Raw genomic sequence first — 20,289 nt, 5'->3', positions numbered from 1 at the left:
CTTCTTCACCCTCGCCCCACCAACTACGCAAGTCCTTAGAACGAAGAACTCGGTCTCTTGGCTTCTTGGCTTTTTTTGCAAGGGGGTCTCGGGGCCCTAGGCCAGCTGCCTCTGGCCACTCTCTTGGCAATCTGGCTTCTAGCATTCTGGCCTCTGGCCTCTTGGGTGCTGCCCATCCGGTCTCCAGCCACCCTTGCTCTAGCTGCCTTAGCTTTTGCTTTCCTATTAGAACTTAGTATTAATAAACTTGGCTTGCATGCTAGTAAGCTTGCTGACCTATAATTCTTTACTCCATCAGTAAGAAGAATGGAGTTTCTGCGAGTTTCTCCCGTAACATAGTTACTTACCATTAACTTCATTTTACGGTCAAAGAAACTGAAGTTTAGAAAGGCTAAGGATCTTGTTCATGGTCATAAAGCTCATTTAAAATTAAGTTGGTCTGTTTCTAGGTTTGCTGCTTTTATTAACCACTTTGCTGTACTTTCTTTCAATAAGTCTACAATCTAATAGTCTAATATAGTGGATGCCAGTGTGTATGAGTGTGTGTGTGTCCAAGTGTGTCTGTGTAAAATACAATCCCAGGAGGTCTGGGAATAAAATACAAGGGCACCTATTTCTATTCTTCATCCAAAATTAACCATTACTAATATTTAATATACAGGTTAACCCTGGCAACCTCCTCAGTCTATATCTCAGGTGTCACAGGTAACATATCCTAGGAGGAGGGGAGTTTCACTAATGCAGGTGTTGACTCTATCACCCTCAATGGTTTGTTTGCAGTCTAAGTGCACCCAGTTTAATGGATTTTTGGGTTTTCCTATCCTTCCCTTCCTTCTTTTCTTTCCTTCCTTCCTCTCTTTTACTGAAAGCATGATAAAAAAACATCTATGCTAAACCTTGACTACATAGACTGAACATAAATAAAATACAGAGGAGCTCCTAATCTCTTGGGGATAACTTGCAAGTTTATTAATGTACTTATAACATTTGTCCAAATATAATCAGTTGAGAATATGCTATATGCCAAGCAGTGTTCCAAGCTACAGAGGAATCAGCAGAAAACCAATAAGATAAAAATCTGTCAACTAACTGAGTTATATCTTAAAGGGATAAATCAGGGGAAAAAAAAGTAGATGTAATGTTGGGAGTTATGAGTAAACAAAGGAAAGCAGGGGTTCGGGCAGCCATCTCAAATGAAGACGTTGAGGAACGTTCTCTCTGAAGAGAAAACATTGGCAAAGAGAGGTGAATGAATGAGTGTGAGATGTGCAAGTATTCGGTGGAGAAGCATTTCAAGCAGAATGAAGAGCAAGGCAAGGAACTGGAGACCAGAATGCAATCAACGTGGCCACGGGACACCAGGAGGCCTCAGTAGTTTGCATGGCATGAGCCAGGGTAGAGTCATAGGAGATCAAGTCAGAGGCCTTCTTGGGGACGGACCACATGGGTCTTATGGGAAGGACTCAGACTTTTAGTTTTATGTGTACTCTGGAGACGCTGAAGGGTTTTGAACAGGATATAACAAGATCTGATCTATACCCTTAAATTTTTACTTTGATTGTGGTGTGGAGATGCTACTGAAGCAAGGGTGGAAGGAGGGAGACCAGTTAGGAGAAAATCATAGTAGTCCAGGTGAGAGGTGACAGTGGCTTGGATTAGGGATCAGTGGGAGGTGGTAGAAAAAGACAGTGGATTCAGAGTGCATTATTTTGTGGGCAGAGTGCATAGAACTTACTGATGAATTTAATGTGAAATACAAGAAAAATAGAGAAACTAAATTTTGGCATGATTAAATGGGTGAATAATAAGGTGTATTAAAACAGTGTCTCCTCTACCCAGTTATAACTAGCACCTGGCATACAGCAGGAACTTAGTACACATTCATTGTATGGATAACTTCAGGCAAACCACTGTGATTTAATAATAATGCCTCTTACCTCTACATACTCTATTCTTCCAGTTACCATGTTAGCACCAGGTGCAGGAGCATGAAACATAATGCAGCCTCCAAACTGATCACTTCCTATTTCTTCTCCAAACTTTCCCTGGAGACATGTCTGTGTAGCAAATTCACCTAAAAAAGAAAAGAAAAGAAAAACCATGCCAAAACCCTCTAATTATATAAAGATTTTTTTCCCCTCATAATTATATATTTTTATTCATATAACATTTTAATCTCATTCTGGAACAAAATTATTTGCATTCACATCATCTCCTCCTCTAGACAGTATGAAAGGTAAGTGCCTTGTCTTTTGTCTTGTTCACCTTTGCATTCCATAAAGTACTTAGTACTGTACTTTTCAAAGATGCTAAATAAACGTTTGTATGGTTGAATGCATACTGATAATGGTATTATGTCTTATTATCTCTGAAGCTTTTCCCCAAGACTTGGGGATTAACTTAATTAGCAGTCTTATACTTGGGTAGCACTAGACATGCATTATCTCACTTAATTCTTATAACTGCAGTAAGTAAGCAGAACAGGAAGTATTCTTATTTTAAACAGGATGAAACCAGATTTAATGGGTATTTTGAGACTTGGTGCAGATGAACTGATGACGGGAATAAAGCAGAATGGAATAAGCATCTCCACGAGAGTCCCATAAAATAGTCAGGAGGCTATTAAGGAAGCGGGACCTGGGAGGCCTGTGCCTACCTTGTGGCTCAGTTCTTGGGGCTGCTATGAAGTTCCTAAACTTGGCTCAAGGCTGAGCCATAACACCCAGGAACAACTGCTGCGTGGACACATGCGGACTTGAACTCATCCTTTGTGGTTTTTGCTCTATTTGCATATTGGAACTAACCTTTAATCTAGCTAGCAATTTGTACATTTCATTTATGAAAGAATTACATTTTGTGGTGTTTGCCTTTCTAAACCCTCTCTCTGTTCTCAGAGTGCAGTCTGGGATCCTGTCTGAATCTGTGTCTCTTGATGACAATCCTTTTGCACAAATAAATGTTTCTGATTCTTTACTGCAGTCTGAACTTTCCCTTGGTTGACAATTAGAATTAGAATGTAGGTCATTTGACATCAAAATCCAATGAGTTTTACCTTCTTTTGTACTTCCCATTGAAGAAAAAGCTATATTTAAGCTCTGTTTGTTATTTTTCAACTGCTTATAGGTTTGTGATGCTCTTAGTGATGATATAAAATATTTTTAAAAGACTCGTAAAATACATTGTGCTGCATACTGTGGTAAACATCAAGTTTCTCTTACAAGAGAACCTTAAACATCATATCCAGTTCTCTCCCACCTCTGGGGGTACTGGGCTTTGCTCTAACTCACTTCCTTAAAGGTTAGCACAGCATAATCAGTTCTGACTAACGGCGCCCAAGCAGCGGCGACACCTGTTCTTCAGGACCAAAGTTGATGATGCTCAACCCTCCAGCTGTCTTGTCCCCTGTCTCAGAGATCACAGATGCCCATGCTGAGATGGAGCGTCCATCAGCCTAGGTCCTGGAATAATTACAATTAGCAGACCATCACCCACCCACCACCATTGACCCATATTGGACATGGAGCATTAATGAGAAATAAATCTTTCTCATTTTAAATCACTGAGGTCTGGGGCATATTTATTATGGAACATCGCTTCACCCAGAAGTTCACAACTGGAGGTGATTTTGTCCCCAGGGGGTATGTTTGCATTGTCTAAAAACATTTTTAAGCGGGCACACTAGTGCAGCTAAAATTACCTGTGTCAAAGCCATCAGGACACGCTGGAATTTTGTTATTCCACTCCACATTATTGGATCCTCTTATTAAAATGTTTCTTGTGAGAATTCCAACTTCTGCCCTTGCTTCGAACAGAGTTCCATCAGGAAGGGTGACAGTGATTCCTAAGTGTGTGTAATTCAGCGGGTCAGTTAGCGTTATGGTTATGCCATCGGCAGACACAGATGCGATGGTCCGTTTTTCATTCTCTCTTTGACTGTGTCTGTACAAATTTTAAAAGAGATTTTCAAAATTAATATACATTCACATAATATTGTTTTGATGTATTAGTTTTGTGCTATTTAGAACACTTCATGAAACAAAATTTTTTTGTCATACAATGTTCTGAAATTTGAAGACAGTATTTTATTTTTTTAGAGCAACTAAATAAATTTTGCAGGTGCCTGTCAATGAAATATTTTCCAATTGCTACACTTGTTCATAGAATTTCACTAATTTCTGTTAAACTGTATTCAAAAGATCTATTCATTTAGAACATCCCACAAGCAGAATGCAAAGGGTAGGCTGGACTTCGTTGAATTTCCTTGGATCAAGATGATACAGAGATTTCTTTCTAAAAAGCATTTTTACATGTTATATGCACCTAAATATACCTTTCTTTCCTTTGTGATAATAGCTAACACTTACATAACACTTACTTTGAGCCAAGTTCTTCTCTAAGTGCATTGTTTATAATAACTTGTTTTATTCTTACAGTAATTACAAGACAGATACTAATAGCATTCCAATTTCACTGAGGCCCAGAGAAATGAAATAATATGGCCACAAGCATAATAAGTGGTATTGTTGGGAGTTAGATTTGAAGTAGTTTTCTTAACCAATTGCTTTATAAACTCTCAAATAGGATTTATCAGTGAAATAACGAACAATGAATTAGGTTTGGTGGGAAACTACTTAATTCTTGTTTTTTTAAAACAATATTTCTGCATTAAATACTAAACCTACTCTTAATTTTCATACAGAAAAGCTATAAATGAGGACATTCTATTCTATTAGTAAGCCCTGCCAATTTGCTGCTCTTTCATTTTGCCATTATGTAATTAAAGTTTCTTCCAAGGGCAGGAAAAAAGATTGTCACTTAGAAAGCTAAGTATGTATTTAACTCTTCCTAACATCTGCAAGTCTATTTTTAACTTGGAAAATGGCGAACTCAAAATGCCATCTTAAATTTTAATTCTAGATTGAGTCACGACCTTAATATCATTTAGTCGTTTCTTGTCATAAACTACTATTTGCTCCCTGATACCCTGTTCTGCCGTCGTTAACCCATAATTTGAACGATTAAGCAAAAATAAAGGTCCTCTTGGCTCCCTCTCCCCACCAGTATTCTGGTGTAAGATAGTTAGCTATCTCACTTTTCTTCCTTTCACTTCTTATTTGCTAAAATACATAATTAAATAGAAATGGAGGGTAATAAGCAGTTTCGATTATAAAATGTCAGACACCTAAAAGGTCATGTTAATTAATCACCACTTGTCCTATAATGATTACTTCCCTTTTATTCATTCGTTCCTAACAAGTTTAGTCCCTGGGAACCATTGCTATAAGATAACAAAGAGGTCACTTGCTGCTTTCAACCCCATTCTTTGGTGACTCCAAACAAAGGGGCATTGACATTTTTTGCATGCATTAACGTACTTGGCTAATGCTCTAAGTCTGAAGTTTTCAAATGACTTTTAATAGTAGAATGCTTTTTTCAAACAAAACCTTACATGGGAACCTAACCATAAAAAACAACCAAGCCAAAGTATTTTATTAGTACAGCAGGTCCTTGAATAATGTGATTTCATTCAATGTTGTTTTGTTAAAATATTGCTAAGATTTCACAGGAATCGAACTCTTATTTATATCAATTAGCCTATGGTAAAATTCAATGTCGTTATACACTGTTTTGCTTAAAGCCACAGAACCTATCGAGGACATTAAGTGAGGACTCTGTGTGTTTATTTTATAGGTTCAAATTAATAATTTTTCTTATTGTAAATTGAATCAATCAATGAAAATGACACTGGTAATCAACACAGTGTTAACATTTGGCAAATACTTATTTGGCTGTTCATGTTTTGTTATTAGAGGTTTCAAATTTAAATGAAATAGTTGTGGACCTTCCGAATCATCCCTCTTTTACGCACAAAAAATTCTCTGTTTTCAAATCTGAATTATCAGTCCCAGAACACATCATACCTGTGTCCTGTGCTTGCTATCACAATCTTATCTCCTGGTTTCCAGGTTACTGCTTCCTGTAAAATCAAAGTCCTTTCCCCTGCCTGCGCAGTATGAGCCAAACGGGTCCAGACCACAGGGACAGGAAGACCTGAAGCCAACATACAAACCAAGTATTTCTAAAGGTGTATTTTCTTGGTTATTGAGAGTTTTATGCATTTTAATCTTTTCCTGGATCAATTTGAGGAAGTTTCATTTTACCTTAGCATTTCATACCTTTCTCACAAAAGACAGGTGCAGAATGCTTGCTTTATAGAAATAACCATCAGGGTTGTAATAATAAATGTGGGTCTATAAATTTAAAAAGCATCCTTCAGCACCAATATATTCCATTTATAACCATCTTCTTTATACAAACTCAACATAAATGTGGTATGATACTATTGGTAAAACAGACAGAGGCATGTTAACTTTGTCATTGTTGACTGGAATTGCTTAAATTGATAATCTAGAGAGAAATCAATTGTGTAAATTCCTGAAAATTCCATTAGTGTATGTATTTAACACAATGCAGGATGTTCATGATCATAGTGGGTATCATGTTTATATATCCTAAATTTATATAAGCAGATTTTGCAATATAGAAGACTTCAATATAAAAAGGAACATGCCATGCTTCCTTTAAATAAGTTAATACCTCAAACATGATCAAAATCCCTGTTATTTGCTCATAATTTTCCAGAATATAGGTATATAAAAGTATAACTATAAATTTATAGTTATATTTCAGGAAGAGGCCATAAACAATCAGTATAAACTGCGGTGCATGCTGAATTAGGCAGAAGGTAATAAGGGCGCACTTAGAAAGGATATGAAAAAGGCCCAGAAGGGTTTTTCCCAAGAGTGACCATGCCTGTGAATCTTGATCCTAGGCAGGGCTGGCCTGGCCCGGCCCAGATAAGGGAGGGAAGAGATAAAAAGAAGTAAAAAGGAAATGTATAAAGGCAAGAGAAGCTTGGCCAGTTTTCACTTAGAGAAAGTTATCAGCCTGGTTATCTCGGGTCCCCGCCCAGTCTCCCCAGACAATTCCCTGAGCCCTTTAGGCCTGTACCATGCAGATCCAGGACACCCTCGCGGACGGCCAGCGTTTTGGCACCGTATACCGGGAGCTCGGGGGACCGCAGGTGCCCGTGCAAGGTAATGACCGCCTGGTGTTGAAATGGGGATGCTTCTGTCCCAATCTGCAAGGCATTTCATGAGCATCATTCAGAAAGTTAAAACTCAAGAGCCACAACTCTAATCACTCAAATGTAATGTTTTCCTTTTCTTCCTTTTCTTTCAAGAATTGATTGTTCAGCTGTCAGTATCTTCCTTCCAAAAGATAAATGTTAAATTTTCCACTCAGCCAAATGCACTGTGCCAAGCCTTTGGAAAGTAACTTGATTGATTTTAGCCACATCTCAGAGCAAAGTTTTTTTTTTCCCTACTCTATTTTAAATTCTGCTGCATTGTAATACGCAATTATCTTCTCAACAAAAGAGCAAGAATACTCTGGAAAACTTTCCACAGAAAAAGAAGTTTACACCAATGACAGAGACTTATGCAAAAATAAACTTGTGAGAATTTGATATAATTAACTATTTTGCACATAATATTTTTAAAAAGAAATAGAGAAAGGTTACCAAGGAATAGGTCTCATGTTTGCCTGCATGTACCTGAAGAACGCCTCCGTCTGTTATTAGAATATTTTCTGCCTGCAGTTCAATGTCAGCTTCATCAAATATTAGAGTTCCACCTAGGAGCCATACGATTTTGAAATATATCATAAAGAAAATTAACATTAAGAACTATTTATTCAGTTATATATTAAGATTTAATTTTTTATTCTTATCTGCTACCACTATGCATGTTACTTCACTTCAGCTCTTTGGCAACATAAAATATAAAAACTTCAGACAAAACCCAGGAAGTGGTAGAAAATCAAATCCCCAGGCAGATTTCCTCTTGACTGTTGGTTATTTTAAATGCTATTAAACAGTCAGCCATATAAATTATAGTTCTATAGACATAGGGACACAGAATATAAATTAAGACTCAAAACAATTAAAATGAAAGAAAAGCGCTTTTTTATAGCAACTATTATAAATGCCAACATTAACTCTGAACTTCTATCCTCTGATTTGCACTAGCAACAGCTATAGCCTGACTAGTATTACTAAAGTTAGTACTGTGCTATATTTTTTATAAGAATGATGCAAGTTTGTGATCAGGAAAACTTGTCCAAGGGTCCAATAGTTAATAACTTCAAATAACTGAAGCACCGCTATTATCCCAAAAGTTAAAACAAAAACAAAATACAAAGGTCTTTGAGCAGCTAAAACCACATGTCAAAATATATACACCAAAGCCCAGAGGATTTTACTTTTGCCAAAGATTGCTTCTTTTACATGCAATCATAACAGTCTGGTTATTTAGTTTTCTATGGCTAAAACAGAGTATCAAGAGGCAGAAAGAACTCCAGGTAACAATGAAAGCAGGTCAAAGGCATAGGTGAGAGTCACAACCTGGCAACCAAGGGGAGCCGGGGGACTCATTTAATATAAATTTCTATGATTGTACACTGCCTGGGATCCACTACCAGTGTTTATCTCTATGGGAAAGAGCTTTTAATTGTTGTGATCCACGGCAAGGATACAGGCATGCACACATGCACGCACAGTTAGTGAAACAAATGTTTCATGAAATAACATTTAGCTTTAAAAGATTCTCACTCCTATGAATGCAATATACTTTGATATTTTCTACTGTATTTCATTAAAACATTCTGGTTGCAATATACTAAATAATTTCACACCACAAATGGCCTGTAACACTCAATTTAAAGAACTCAGTATTATACTCCATACTCAAAACATGATCCAACTCTAGATGTTTATAATAAGGAGCTTTGATTAAATTAACTTGACAGAAATATTCCACAGGCAGCGTCTAACAGACAGATTTTCAGACATTTACCCTGAATAAGCAACATTTTCAGAATAGGGGTATTTTGATCCAGCAAAATCGTCTGTCCTTTTGTAATGACAACCAGTGACCCTTCCTCCGGAGGAGACTCCCCTCCCCATGAGAAGCCAGAGGACCACACGTCCACATACAGGAAGCCAGCGCTATCCTGTAACAGAACATGAGAAACTTAAGTGAAGAGGTTTTATCAGAATTCTTCACTCAATTTCTGAAAAAATAAGAAATTGAAAACAATAAACATTTTCATGAATAGTAAGTAGAGCCTACTTTCAACATTTTCTAGCTGCCAGTGGGTTTGTTTCACAGTAATAATTAAGGGAAAAATCCAAAAAAAAATAATTAAGGGAAAAATCCATTACTAATTACTCCACCATGAAATTAAATAATTAAATATCTAAAATAGAAATTTAGTAATAAGCAAAAATAATAATAACCTGCCTTAAATTTATTATAGTCATAGCTCCGTTATTTTTTGGAGACATTAAAAAAGTAAAAAGTTCTTTACCTATCACGTCACCTCCCCTAGACTAGCTTTCTATTGCTGTGGTTGCCACACCCAGTGGCACCCTCACCTGTTTGGCCATGCCGATGTCTCTGATGGTGACGTGCACTGGAGCCCACCCTGAAGGACTGTGGGCGTTTGTCAGGCAGATGATATATGTCGTGTTGGAATACTCAACATCACATTTGGCTTCAGCTATGGTGATGAGAACATCCTGCATGTTTTCACTGTAAAGAAAAAGGGCGGGGGACAAAATAGTGATGATTTTTCTCAAATTTCTGGGTCACATATGCATCATGGCAAAACAAATCATCTTACCTTATGATTCATCAAAGTACAGACTGACATGTTTTTCAGTAGTAAAGCTTCAACATATTTGTTCAGAAAAAAAAAAAAGGAAACAGAAAAATAGAGGCCAGGAAATGTAACTACACAAACCAGAAGGTATTCTAGTGTTGGAAAAAAACTGCCTGGGTTCAATTTATTGAGAGATTCTATGTTGATCTTCAAATGGATCCCTGTGTAAGAGACTTTTAGGCATCATTTTGTCTATGTGACATTTGCACCACACTCACAGACTTGAGAACTTAACCTCCATGTAAATATGCAAGTCCAAGGTAATTATTAAGTATTTCAGGGTTAAAGTTCCTTCTATGATTTGAATGAGCTGGCATTTAACGTCACCCTTATTCACTTAAATGATGAAACAGTACATATATTTGAGCTACATAATGAATATTTTTAGGAAAAAGGAATCTTGCCCATTACAACAAAATGGTCCTGATGCATGAAGAGATGTTTCAATGACCCAATAAAGCAGATCATGACTGGAGATGAGATATTGGGGAGAGAATAACAAGAAGGTGATCTATACTTGTGATATTACTAGGAATTGAGGCAAGTTATTTAATCTCTGTAATCGTAGTCTCTTAACCATAAAGTGGGATAAACTGCTTAATGAGGCAGGAAGTTTCAGTGGGGTAGAAGGTGCCTGGCACAGATTAAATACTCAGTAAATGTTAGCTATTAGTACTATTAAGTGCCTCAAGCGTGACTTTGGAGCAGGTGGGTACACGCTACATGACTACCTTTAAGGACTGTCCTGGCATCCAAGAAGGCTGGCATTATGGCTTGAGTCTGGAAATAGGCACTGATATAGGTGCATGTGAAGAGAGTACCTGAAGCCTGATCCCATGGCTGTAAGTCTGGTGCCCCCGGCTGTGCTGCCTCTCTTCGGAGATATTCTGGTGATGAGCGGAGTCAGTGACATAGTGTAGTTGAAAGGAATTGGGGACTGTGACAGATCCTTCCCATTGATCACACTCACTTCACAGGCTTGCTCCGGTCCCCTGCCTATGAGAAGAAGGTGGCATTGAGTACACTTCTGCCATCATGCTCTGTTCATTCCAAAATCCCCAAACATTTTCTTTTCATCATATTTTAAATTTAAATTTTATTTTTCAATTAGAGTTTACATCGATATTATTTTGTATTAATTTCAGGTGTACTACAATATAGTGGTTAGACAATTATATACTTTACAAAGCGTTGCTCCGACATTTCCAGTGTGCACCTGGCACCGTGCATAGTTACAATATTATTGACTATTATTGAATATTATTGACTACACATTGTATATTATTCATTTTATGTACATTTACTTATTAAACCTCACAACAGTCTTATAAACTAAGGTACTATTCTCACTTTATAGATGAAGAAACTGAGGCACAGTGAGGTTGAGTAACCAGCCCAAAGACACAGCTTGGTTTTGTCTCTTGGCATTGCACTACCAGAGTTCACACTCACACCCATTACACATCCTATCTGCAAGGCAAATCTAATACTCCAGCAGGAACTAAGATGGTCTTCTCCATTTGGCAAACCTAATAAACTAAGAACCACGAGTTTATAGGACAAAGAAATACTACAATTGATTACAAAGAATTCAATTAACACAAAAGTTATCAACTGTGAAACACATATAAACATCAAAAAAAATTCCGAAGAAATTGCTTAAAATAAGGAGAGTTATAAAGGCAATTCAACTGCCCCAAAGAACACAAAAACCTGAAAAAAGAAATGCAGACTCTGATCTTTATAAAATTAACCCTTTCTCAAAAACTGCCATTCATTTTTCTGATCACTTACCATTATTAGGTGGGGTTTTACATAATAATGTCGTGTGGTTAGTTTGAAGCCTATCAACAGCACATTCAGAGCCACACACCAGTATGTTGGAATTTTGTGGATCAAACCCGGTGCCTGTCACAGTCATGATCTGACCGCCACCGAAGCTCCCTGGTGAGGTATAAAAAGGAAAAACAAAGCTGATTAAAAGAGAACCTTTTCCATGTTATATTTAAGTTTATTTTAAAATCTGTACTAGAACTGACATTAATGAAAAGATTCTTGTTAGTGAAATTATGTTTGTATTATATTATAGTATATCAATGCATTAGAATCTCTATTGTCATGTTTTAAATCTTTACTGAGTAAATGTCACATCTCATCATTTATTTAAACTCCTAGGAAGTAAATTTTTCTAAAAGAGATTAACACAAAGAATTTCAGAGTAGTAAAAACATGAATATAAAATTACTATTTTAATTAAGAATACATTATTTATACTTTCTCAAGATTTTAAACAACTAAAATAATTTCCAAATAAAAAATATTTATGTAGGCTATTACAGGCTTGCGATGTCTAAACATGATTTTAAAATAAATTTCCACATAACTTGGTCTTTTTAAGTAGGGTTAACTTTTAAATAAATTTTATAGCACTAAGAAAAATATAGGCATTAAACTGATATTTTGAAATGTTTAATTAATGCCCTTGCATGCTTATTTATTTGATACATAAAAATAACTTAATGTGTTAAAAGAACTACAAATTTTAGCAGTGTTTGAAGAATTCTTTTCCCTAAATAAGATGAGTGCTTCCTGAAACAATATAAAACATTTGTAGGTTCCTGCACACTCATGACTACCTTGGCTTGGGTGAATATTTTGAATGATGAGTGGGAACTCAAATACAACTGTGGACAGAGCAGAGCCTTTCTTCTCATGATGCATCGTAACAGGAAATGTGCCCCCAGCATGATATCCAACGATGCATTGCAATACACTGTCATTGACCATGGTCACATTACACTGAATGTTATTTATCATCACTGAAATTTCCAAGATATCAATGCCAAAATTAGATCCAGTGATTTGAATTTTGGTTCCTGGTGGACCTTTTAAAAAAAGTAAACAATATAAATATATCTAAATCCTAAAATTTACACATGCATTTAAGATATACCTATTTATTTATATAAACAATAATATACAGTACTTAAAAAACTAATATAAATATTAACAAAACATTTTGTATCATATACATGGGTTATTAACTGTAAGTTATGACAAATTTCATTACTTTCCAGGCTTTCTGTCCATACTACTGAGTTGTAAGTTAACTCAGTAGTTAACTTACTACTAAGAGAAGAACTTACTGAATTGTAAGTTAACTCAGTAGTTAACTTACTATTATTGGTGGAGGAGAAAGTACAAGAGAAGATAGACCTAGAGTTAGGAAGTATGAATGTATGAGCTGGGGGTGGAGAGGTATGTTTTAGGAATGGGCTTACTGTTTTGTTTTTGTTTTTGTTTTTGGTACTTCCCTGTTAATAGAAGTTCTTTGAGGATGAAGTCATCCTAAATAATTAAGTAAATCTTTATTTTATATTCTTTTTCTAACTGAATGAACCAATTACCTCTTTCAAAGGATCCTGTTGTTAATAATCAATTGTAGTTTCTTTTTTTTTTGTATTAAATTTTTTTTTATTGTTGTTCACGTACAGTTGTCTCCATTTCCCCTCCACTACCTCTCCCCCACCCACCCACCCCTTATTCCCATCCTCAGTCCTATGATCCTTTATACATGTTCCTTGATGACCCTTCTCCTTCTTTCCCCCATTATTCCCCTCTCCCCTCCCCCATCCCCTCTGGTTACTGTGAGTTTGTTCTTTATTTCAATGTCTCTGGTTATATTTTTGCTTGCTTGTTTGTTTGGTTGATTAGGTTTCACTTATAAGTAGAAAAAAAAGAAGAACACAAAAATGTGAGGGAAAATGGGAGACAAAAATAAGTTGCTTTCTGATTATAACCTATAAAAAAAGAAGGTGCAAAACAATATGATCAATTAAATTTAAAAGAGAATGATGTCATTAAGAAAAAATAAAATTATATAACAAAGAATCAAAAAAATAATCAACTGTAATTTCATGGTAACAAGGTATTATGAAACAAATCTTTATGTCAGTAAAATCAACTGCTTGGGAATCTTCACAGCTGTTTCCTGTGCCATATCAACCAACATTAATGACATCAGTTAATTACCAATTTTAATTCATAGACATCCATCTATTTCTCCTTCATTTTGAAATTTTGGTCAAGTTAATGGGGATTTTGTTTCGAAACAGCAGTTGGAATTTGACTAAAAATTTTATCCCCAGAATGTGCAGAAAGATAATCACAAACTAGAGACTACACTGACTTTGAATCCCTCCCATGAGTTAACTTGTTTAAATGGGATTGCCCAAAAATCTGGAGTGGGCACATGTGTTTAGATCATGTATCAAAGGGACATACACTTGAAACCTATATAACCCTATTAACCAATGTCACCCCAATAAATTTAAAGAAAAAAGAGAAAATATTTAAAAAATAAAAATATATCTTGATAATCATTTATAAATATTATGCCAATTCTATCCTAATAAGTATTACCAATAATATATCAAGATAATAAAACAATGAAAAGTACCTGTCCTTGGAACAATATCTCTGAGGAGTGGAGTGTCCTCCAAAGCATACATAAATGACAGAGGTGGATAAGCGACTTCATTAACAAAGATTTTCACACTGACCATTCCAGCGGTCCCTGCTGGGGTGCGACAGTAGACTTCGCTGGAGTTGACAGAAATAATCTGACAAGGTTCATCCCCAATACTGACTGTGGTGTTGCCTGGGTGGAAGCCATTTCCGTTGATCACCAGAGTCGTTCCACCACCAATGCTTCCAGAAGTCGGTGTGACGGATGCTACTGCTGGGCTGTGAACACTCAGGTTTCCCTGAGCCAAGCCCTTACTTCCCACTATGACCCTGAGAGGATGAAGCCCAGCTGGGAGAGGAGTCACAAGAATAGTGATGTTATTCTCATTAACATCTATCACTCTGAGCCGTTGGTTTCCGATGAAAACAGCAATGTCTTCCAAGATCGTGCCAAAACCTTCTCCTTCAATAAGAGCTTTTACAGAGCCTCTGATAGAATTTGGGGAGATTCTTGTTATAAAAGCAGCAATGTTTTCTGAGTATGAAAAGCTGCAGTTCCCCTGACATTGGGCAGGCACTCCATGGATTAGAAGCTCTACTGCCACGAGCTGGTGGGGAGCAGGAGATGTCTCACATTCAATGGCTGTGTAATTCACTGATAGAACTTTACATGGAAAACCGCCCATGAAGACCTCTGCAGCGGCAGAAGAAGCTGAGAACCCGGAGCCTTTTAAGGTCACTTTGGTCATTCCTGTAGTTGATCCTGCATTTGGCAACACCACATCGATGTTTGGCAAAAGTGCAAATCGCCTATTGAAGTCACTGGACTGGGTGTTGATAGCACTGCCCAGGTTGTAAACTGTTAGAGTGACAATTTCCCTGATGCCAACATCCATTGAGTTTTGAGGGTCAATATGACATACAATGGAACTGATACTACTTTCTTCTACCACACAGGGGTAGCTACCGATTGCAACCTGAAAGTAAAATAAATATGAAAATAGGTCAATACATTTCTCTACTATAAACTTAAATTTTGTATTATCAGCAACTAATTTTTTAAAAAGATTACTCAAGTGCAAATTTTTATACATAAAGTTGATTTGGGGGCTGATAGAGGCATATCTTGCATTAATCTTAAAATTAAATTATGATTGTCCATAAATGTTCATTGCTACATTATTCATAATATCAAAAAGGTAAATACAACCCAAATGTCCATTAACTGATGAATGGATAAATAAAATGTGTGTGCAACACAATGGAATATTAGTCAGTCATAAAAAAGAAAGGAAGCTCGTAGATATGGTACAACTGGATGAGCCTTGAAAACAATAGGCTTAGTTAATAAAGCTGGTCACAAATGACATATTTTATCATTATATTTATAAGAAATGCCCAGAATAGGCAAATCCACAGAGACAGTAAGGAGATTTATGGTTTTTAGGGCAGGGAGGTATGGAGGGATTGGGAAAATGTCTAAGGGTCATAGGGTTCCTTTGGGGGTAACTAAATGTTCTAAAATTGACTAGAGTGATAGATGCATGCTTGTGAAGATACTAAAAGCTACGGAGTTGCGCACTTGAAATGGGCGAATTATATGATATGTGAGTTATATCACAATAATGCTGTTAGAAATTTAGTTATGAGGTTATGGACAAAATGCCTTCCTTTTATTGACTATATGGGTGTAAAAATGAGATCTTTACAGTCTTACCTTGTTAGCACACGTGAGATTACTGAAGCCGTGCCCAGTAATCGTGATCAAGTCATTTACTGTTCCAGTAGATGGCCTAATGTTGCTTATAGATGGGGAAAAACAGCTGGAAAGCTCAAAGAGGAAGCCGTCTGAATTTTTAACCCTGGTATTGTTCAGGCCACACAGGGGCGCTGTCGCTGGGCAGCCTTCGGCAGAGCTTCCCAAGTGCACACTCACAGGCCCTCCTTCAGGCAAAGAACTGTCTGTAAGGCATGGATAATATTCTAAAAGGAGGACCGTTTTCAGACTGCATCATTCTTTATTTTGACCATGGTGGTTTTATATTCTGTAAACCTTTTTTTTTCTCTTAAATATAACAGGGGCCCCAGGCAGCACAAAGTTAAAACAAAGACCTGGACAAAGATGATGTGGTAAAGAGTGAATATAAAATTAGCTTATTTTCATTTTTTTCTCAGGCCAGATCCCATGGGGAAAATATCATCTCACATTTTAATATATTTTCAGGCATGTACTGAATATCAGAATTTTTTTAATATTATATCTTATTTGAGGCACATAAAGATTCTGGGAGACTGGCAGGACAACATTAATATGATTCTTATTTTAATAAATTCTAGCCTCAGAATAGTCCAGACCTTTTCAAGGTCATGTGGCTAGTAAGAAACAGAAGCAGGATTGGACCCAGTTATCTGCCTCCTACTCCAGAAAGGTCAAATATACCTGGGTCACCGGAACAATAGGGTTTCCATCTTTAACTCCCTTACCTTGGGTATACGTGGCTTCGGTGCTACCCACAAACAGGTGCAGGGGAATGTGCCTTGTTTCAGCTGGTAAAACGTTAATGACTCCTTGTAGAAAAATGGAGTGAGCGTCATCAACATACCCACTGCTATAATAATGGATTCCAGGTGAAGTAAATTGGTAAGAAAATGAACCTGCCATAACATAAGATTGTACGTTATAAGTATAAGCACTGAATGCATCTTTGAAAAGAAATTTGAAATCATCATTCAAATGCACATGTAGAGGATAGGTTTCATATTTTTCATACATGTTATATTTCAACAGAAAGTAAGAAGTAAGGAGATGACCCACTGACTATAAAAAACCCCATGTTGTACAATGAAATTACATTCCTGGAAGACAAGATCCAGCATTAACTTTTCTAGGAAACCATGTCAAATCTGGTATAACTTACCAAATTTTAAAGAACAACTCCACATGAAATTAATAATAAACAAATAATACTTAGTTTGTGTTCATGAGTAAAAAGTTTCAAACTGCTACATGTACAGAATAAAACAAGCAGTCTAAAAGACACCCTTTGCAGAGTTATCCTATAATAAAGACTGATTTTAAAGCTGATTCCAACCAACAGAATTTCATTACTTGCTAGCAGACTGGTATGATTATAAAACACATTCCAATTTTCTTTGTATTTTGCATGTTTCTATATAGTTTCTTCAATTGGTTTATTATTCCAGAATGAATAAGATACTTTTGATATCAGAAACTCATCACCAATGTATAAAATACCATGCTTACATTCACTTATAATATCTTATACATTTGTGAATGTTTACTACAGCAATAAAATGCCAGCTAAATAATTTTATGTATTTGTATATATTATTTACACAAGTGTATTTCAAACCTCAACAAAATAGCTTTTTATTGTATCTAGAAAAAAGAAACATGAGGCAAAACTGAACAAAGTGGAAACATACCTGATGCAGATTTTTCTCTTCCATTGGTAAACCCTTTGCCATCGTAAATCACGCTCCCAGGACTGGAGACAGAGAAAACTCTGTACCCTATTCCCCTAAGGGAGGGGTGTGCTCGCCAGTGCCACGACACTGTGTCTCCCACAGATACATTTAAGACTGATGGTGACCAGGCGTAACCTAATCCATGTACTGGGAGCAAAAGTTGAGTCACATTTTATAAGAAAAAAAGGAGTAAAAAGTCGTACTAAGTATCTTTGAAAATACTGCATGTTTACATAGCTACTAGCTATGTAAATCTTTTTAAATAACACTGTAAAACTTTTATGTGCATAATTTAGACATATAACAAAAATAAACAGAAATAATGAAAAGTAAGGACAGAAGCTAAGGAAAAAAATAAACCACACAACAACAAAACTGATCAAGAGACAATTTGAAAAATATCCGAAAGTCAGAAAAGAAGTTCAGAAATATGACATGATATATTTTTTAAAGCTCTTTGATTCTTTAAACATATTTTTTCTCAGACATAGAGGCATACAAAAACCTATATAATTTCAATTTGAATATTCATTAAGAAATCCATGGCTGATAACAAAGTACAGTGACTCAGAAGGTTCTATACTGCAGTAAAACAAAACAGCAATTACTGAACTTGGAAACTGTAAAATCTAGACTTAAGACTGAAGTCAACCATTGATTCACTCTCTGTGTGGCCCTGTATGTGAAGGAGATACCATTGACAAATTATAGAAAGAAATAATGCATATTCTCTGAAAGCTCTGAAGTATAAAATAAATAAAAGCCAATTAATTTCAAGGTAAGTGCTTCCATTATTTGCAATATATAAATGGTGGCTGATACCTGAATCTTCTCCATCATTTGTAATCCTGAATACATTCCCTGTTGAAGGGAGAGTACATTTTATGACGTCTGATGATGATGATGTCACATTGCAAGGGAAGGACCCTAGAAGAAATAAAGATGTGGTAAAAAAAATTTTTTTCTCAAATGTTTTTTGAGCTATAGAAATAAAATATAATGAATAAAATGTCAAGGTCCTACAAGAACTCTACATTATACTTTGGGTACATTTTCCTGATAGTAACCATATTTGAGTGCTGATTATTTTTAGAACAGAGACCTTCCTCTTTTTAAGTGTTTTCTACACATTAAATATACAATAATTATTTACTGAAATCAAAAGCAATTATTCGGTTTTCCTTACCACCTTAACCAAATAACACTACACCTTTTTTTCCCATTAATAGAAAGATCAAGCTTCATGATTGAGAATATCTGTGTAATCACTCAGCACCTATAGCACCTGCTTTAAGCCGGGAAAAGTGAAATAACCCTCCTGTGAGGATGTAACTCTTACCTAAGAGCACGGCGTTCTCGGTGGGTATTGTGCTGAACCCCAAACCCGTGATGGTGATTTCCGTTCCTCCATATAAGGAGCCGCTCTGTGGAAACATGTTGTTCACTTCCAAAATATACTGGATAGAAGCATTTAACCTGTCTCTGCAAAAGCAAAATTAATAGACGTTTCAATGAGCTTTCCATGGGGTCATGTTGTAAACTTTTACCAATACATAGTTCACTGAAGAAGATGAAGTAATTGAATATTTAATTAGACAATACTTTTTCAAACTAATTGATAATTATGAATCTCAATTTGGTTAGATGGTAAATAGAAATTGTTTCTTCCTAACTATGAAAATTAGATTCCTGAATATCCCATGGTAGTAGAATTTGAGATAAAATGTCTTAAAGTATTATGGGAAAAATATGGTTATGAGAACTGAGATCACCAGTAATACATAAATTCCTTTAAAAGATTTTTTATATTCATTGAAGTAAAACATAAAGGCAACATTATCTTTAAAAAGATTAGCAGTGAGTCCTGACCAGCGTGGCTCGGTTGGTTGAGCATTGTTTTGCAAAGTGAAAGGTCTGTGGTTCGATTCTCCGTCAGGCATATGCCTGGGTTGCAGCCTGGTCCGCTGTTGGGACTCAAGTGAGAGGCAACTGATTGATGTTTCTCTTACACATCAATGTTTCTCTCTCTCTCTCTCTCTCTCTCTCCCCCTTTCTCACTCTCTAAAAAAACAAAATCTTAAAAAAAAAGAATAGCAATGAAATTTCATATATTTTATATGAGTAATAAAAGTTTTGTGCAATTAATTTGAATTTATCATTCTATGTTTGTGGGAAACTTGCCTGGATCTCTCTTCCACTATCTCAATGAGAGGGTTTTTAATTTATTTTGTTTTGTTACAAACAATGTATCTACCACAAGGCCATCAAAATGTACGATGCTTTTCCTGACCTGACCCAGAGTTGACTCCCACAGCCCAGCTTTTACCATAACTTGAATGAGTTTTTGTGTTAACTTCGTTTACTTCCATAGCATAACAAAATTGGTATTTCTTGAACTGCAACCCAGGTTCCCAGTCAACACGCTGTTACTTCTGCCCATTATATCATGATGCCAAAGCACAAACCAATAGCTTTTCTAGAACCCACGTGAGCTCTGCCCTTTGAATTGAAGAGGGGAGGTAGCTCGGAGGTCTATTTACTGTTGTTCAT

At 36.2% G+C, this 20,289-nt stretch overlaps 1 protein-coding gene across 1 annotated transcript in view; it reads right to left on the bottom strand.

The window, feature by feature from the left end:
- The window catches only part of PKHD1L1 (PKHD1 like 1), a 133,752-nt gene that overhangs the window by 53,884 nt on the left and 59,579 nt on the right, over positions 1-20,289 (bottom strand). The window contains exons 33-48 of the mRNA XM_054590401.1: positions 19,079-19,221; positions 18,562-18,666; positions 17,698-17,886; positions 16,735-16,905; positions 15,968-16,194; positions 14,243-15,227; positions 12,420-12,668; positions 11,578-11,727; positions 10,605-10,779; positions 9,497-9,653; positions 8,916-9,072; positions 7,616-7,695; positions 7,012-7,141; positions 5,922-6,051; positions 3,698-3,939; positions 1,938-2,074 (exon numbers count right to left, since the gene is read on the bottom strand). Coding sequence (XP_054446376.1) covers positions 1,938-2,074; positions 3,698-3,939; positions 5,922-6,051; positions 7,012-7,141; positions 7,616-7,695; positions 8,916-9,072; positions 9,497-9,653; positions 10,605-10,779; positions 11,578-11,727; positions 12,420-12,668; positions 14,243-15,227; positions 15,968-16,194; positions 16,735-16,905; positions 17,698-17,886; positions 18,562-18,666; positions 19,079-19,221 — 3,427 coding nt within the window. The remainder of the gene's footprint in view (positions 1-1,937; positions 2,075-3,697; positions 3,940-5,921; positions 6,052-7,011; positions 7,142-7,615; positions 7,696-8,915; positions 9,073-9,496; positions 9,654-10,604; positions 10,780-11,577; positions 11,728-12,419; positions 12,669-14,242; positions 15,228-15,967; positions 16,195-16,734; positions 16,906-17,697; positions 17,887-18,561; positions 18,667-19,078; positions 19,222-20,289) is intronic.

Source organism: Pteronotus mesoamericanus, unplaced genomic scaffold, assembly GCF_021234165.1.
Source record: "Pteronotus mesoamericanus isolate MK-2021 breed Mesoamerican mustached bat unplaced genomic scaffold, CSHL_Meso_final scaffold_174, whole genome shotgun sequence".
Classification (NCBI taxonomy): domain Eukaryota; kingdom Metazoa; phylum Chordata; class Mammalia; order Chiroptera; family Mormoopidae; genus Pteronotus; species Pteronotus mesoamericanus.
Note: the sequence above shows the minus strand (reverse complement) of the source record. Positions and strands in the feature narration are given on the sequence as shown.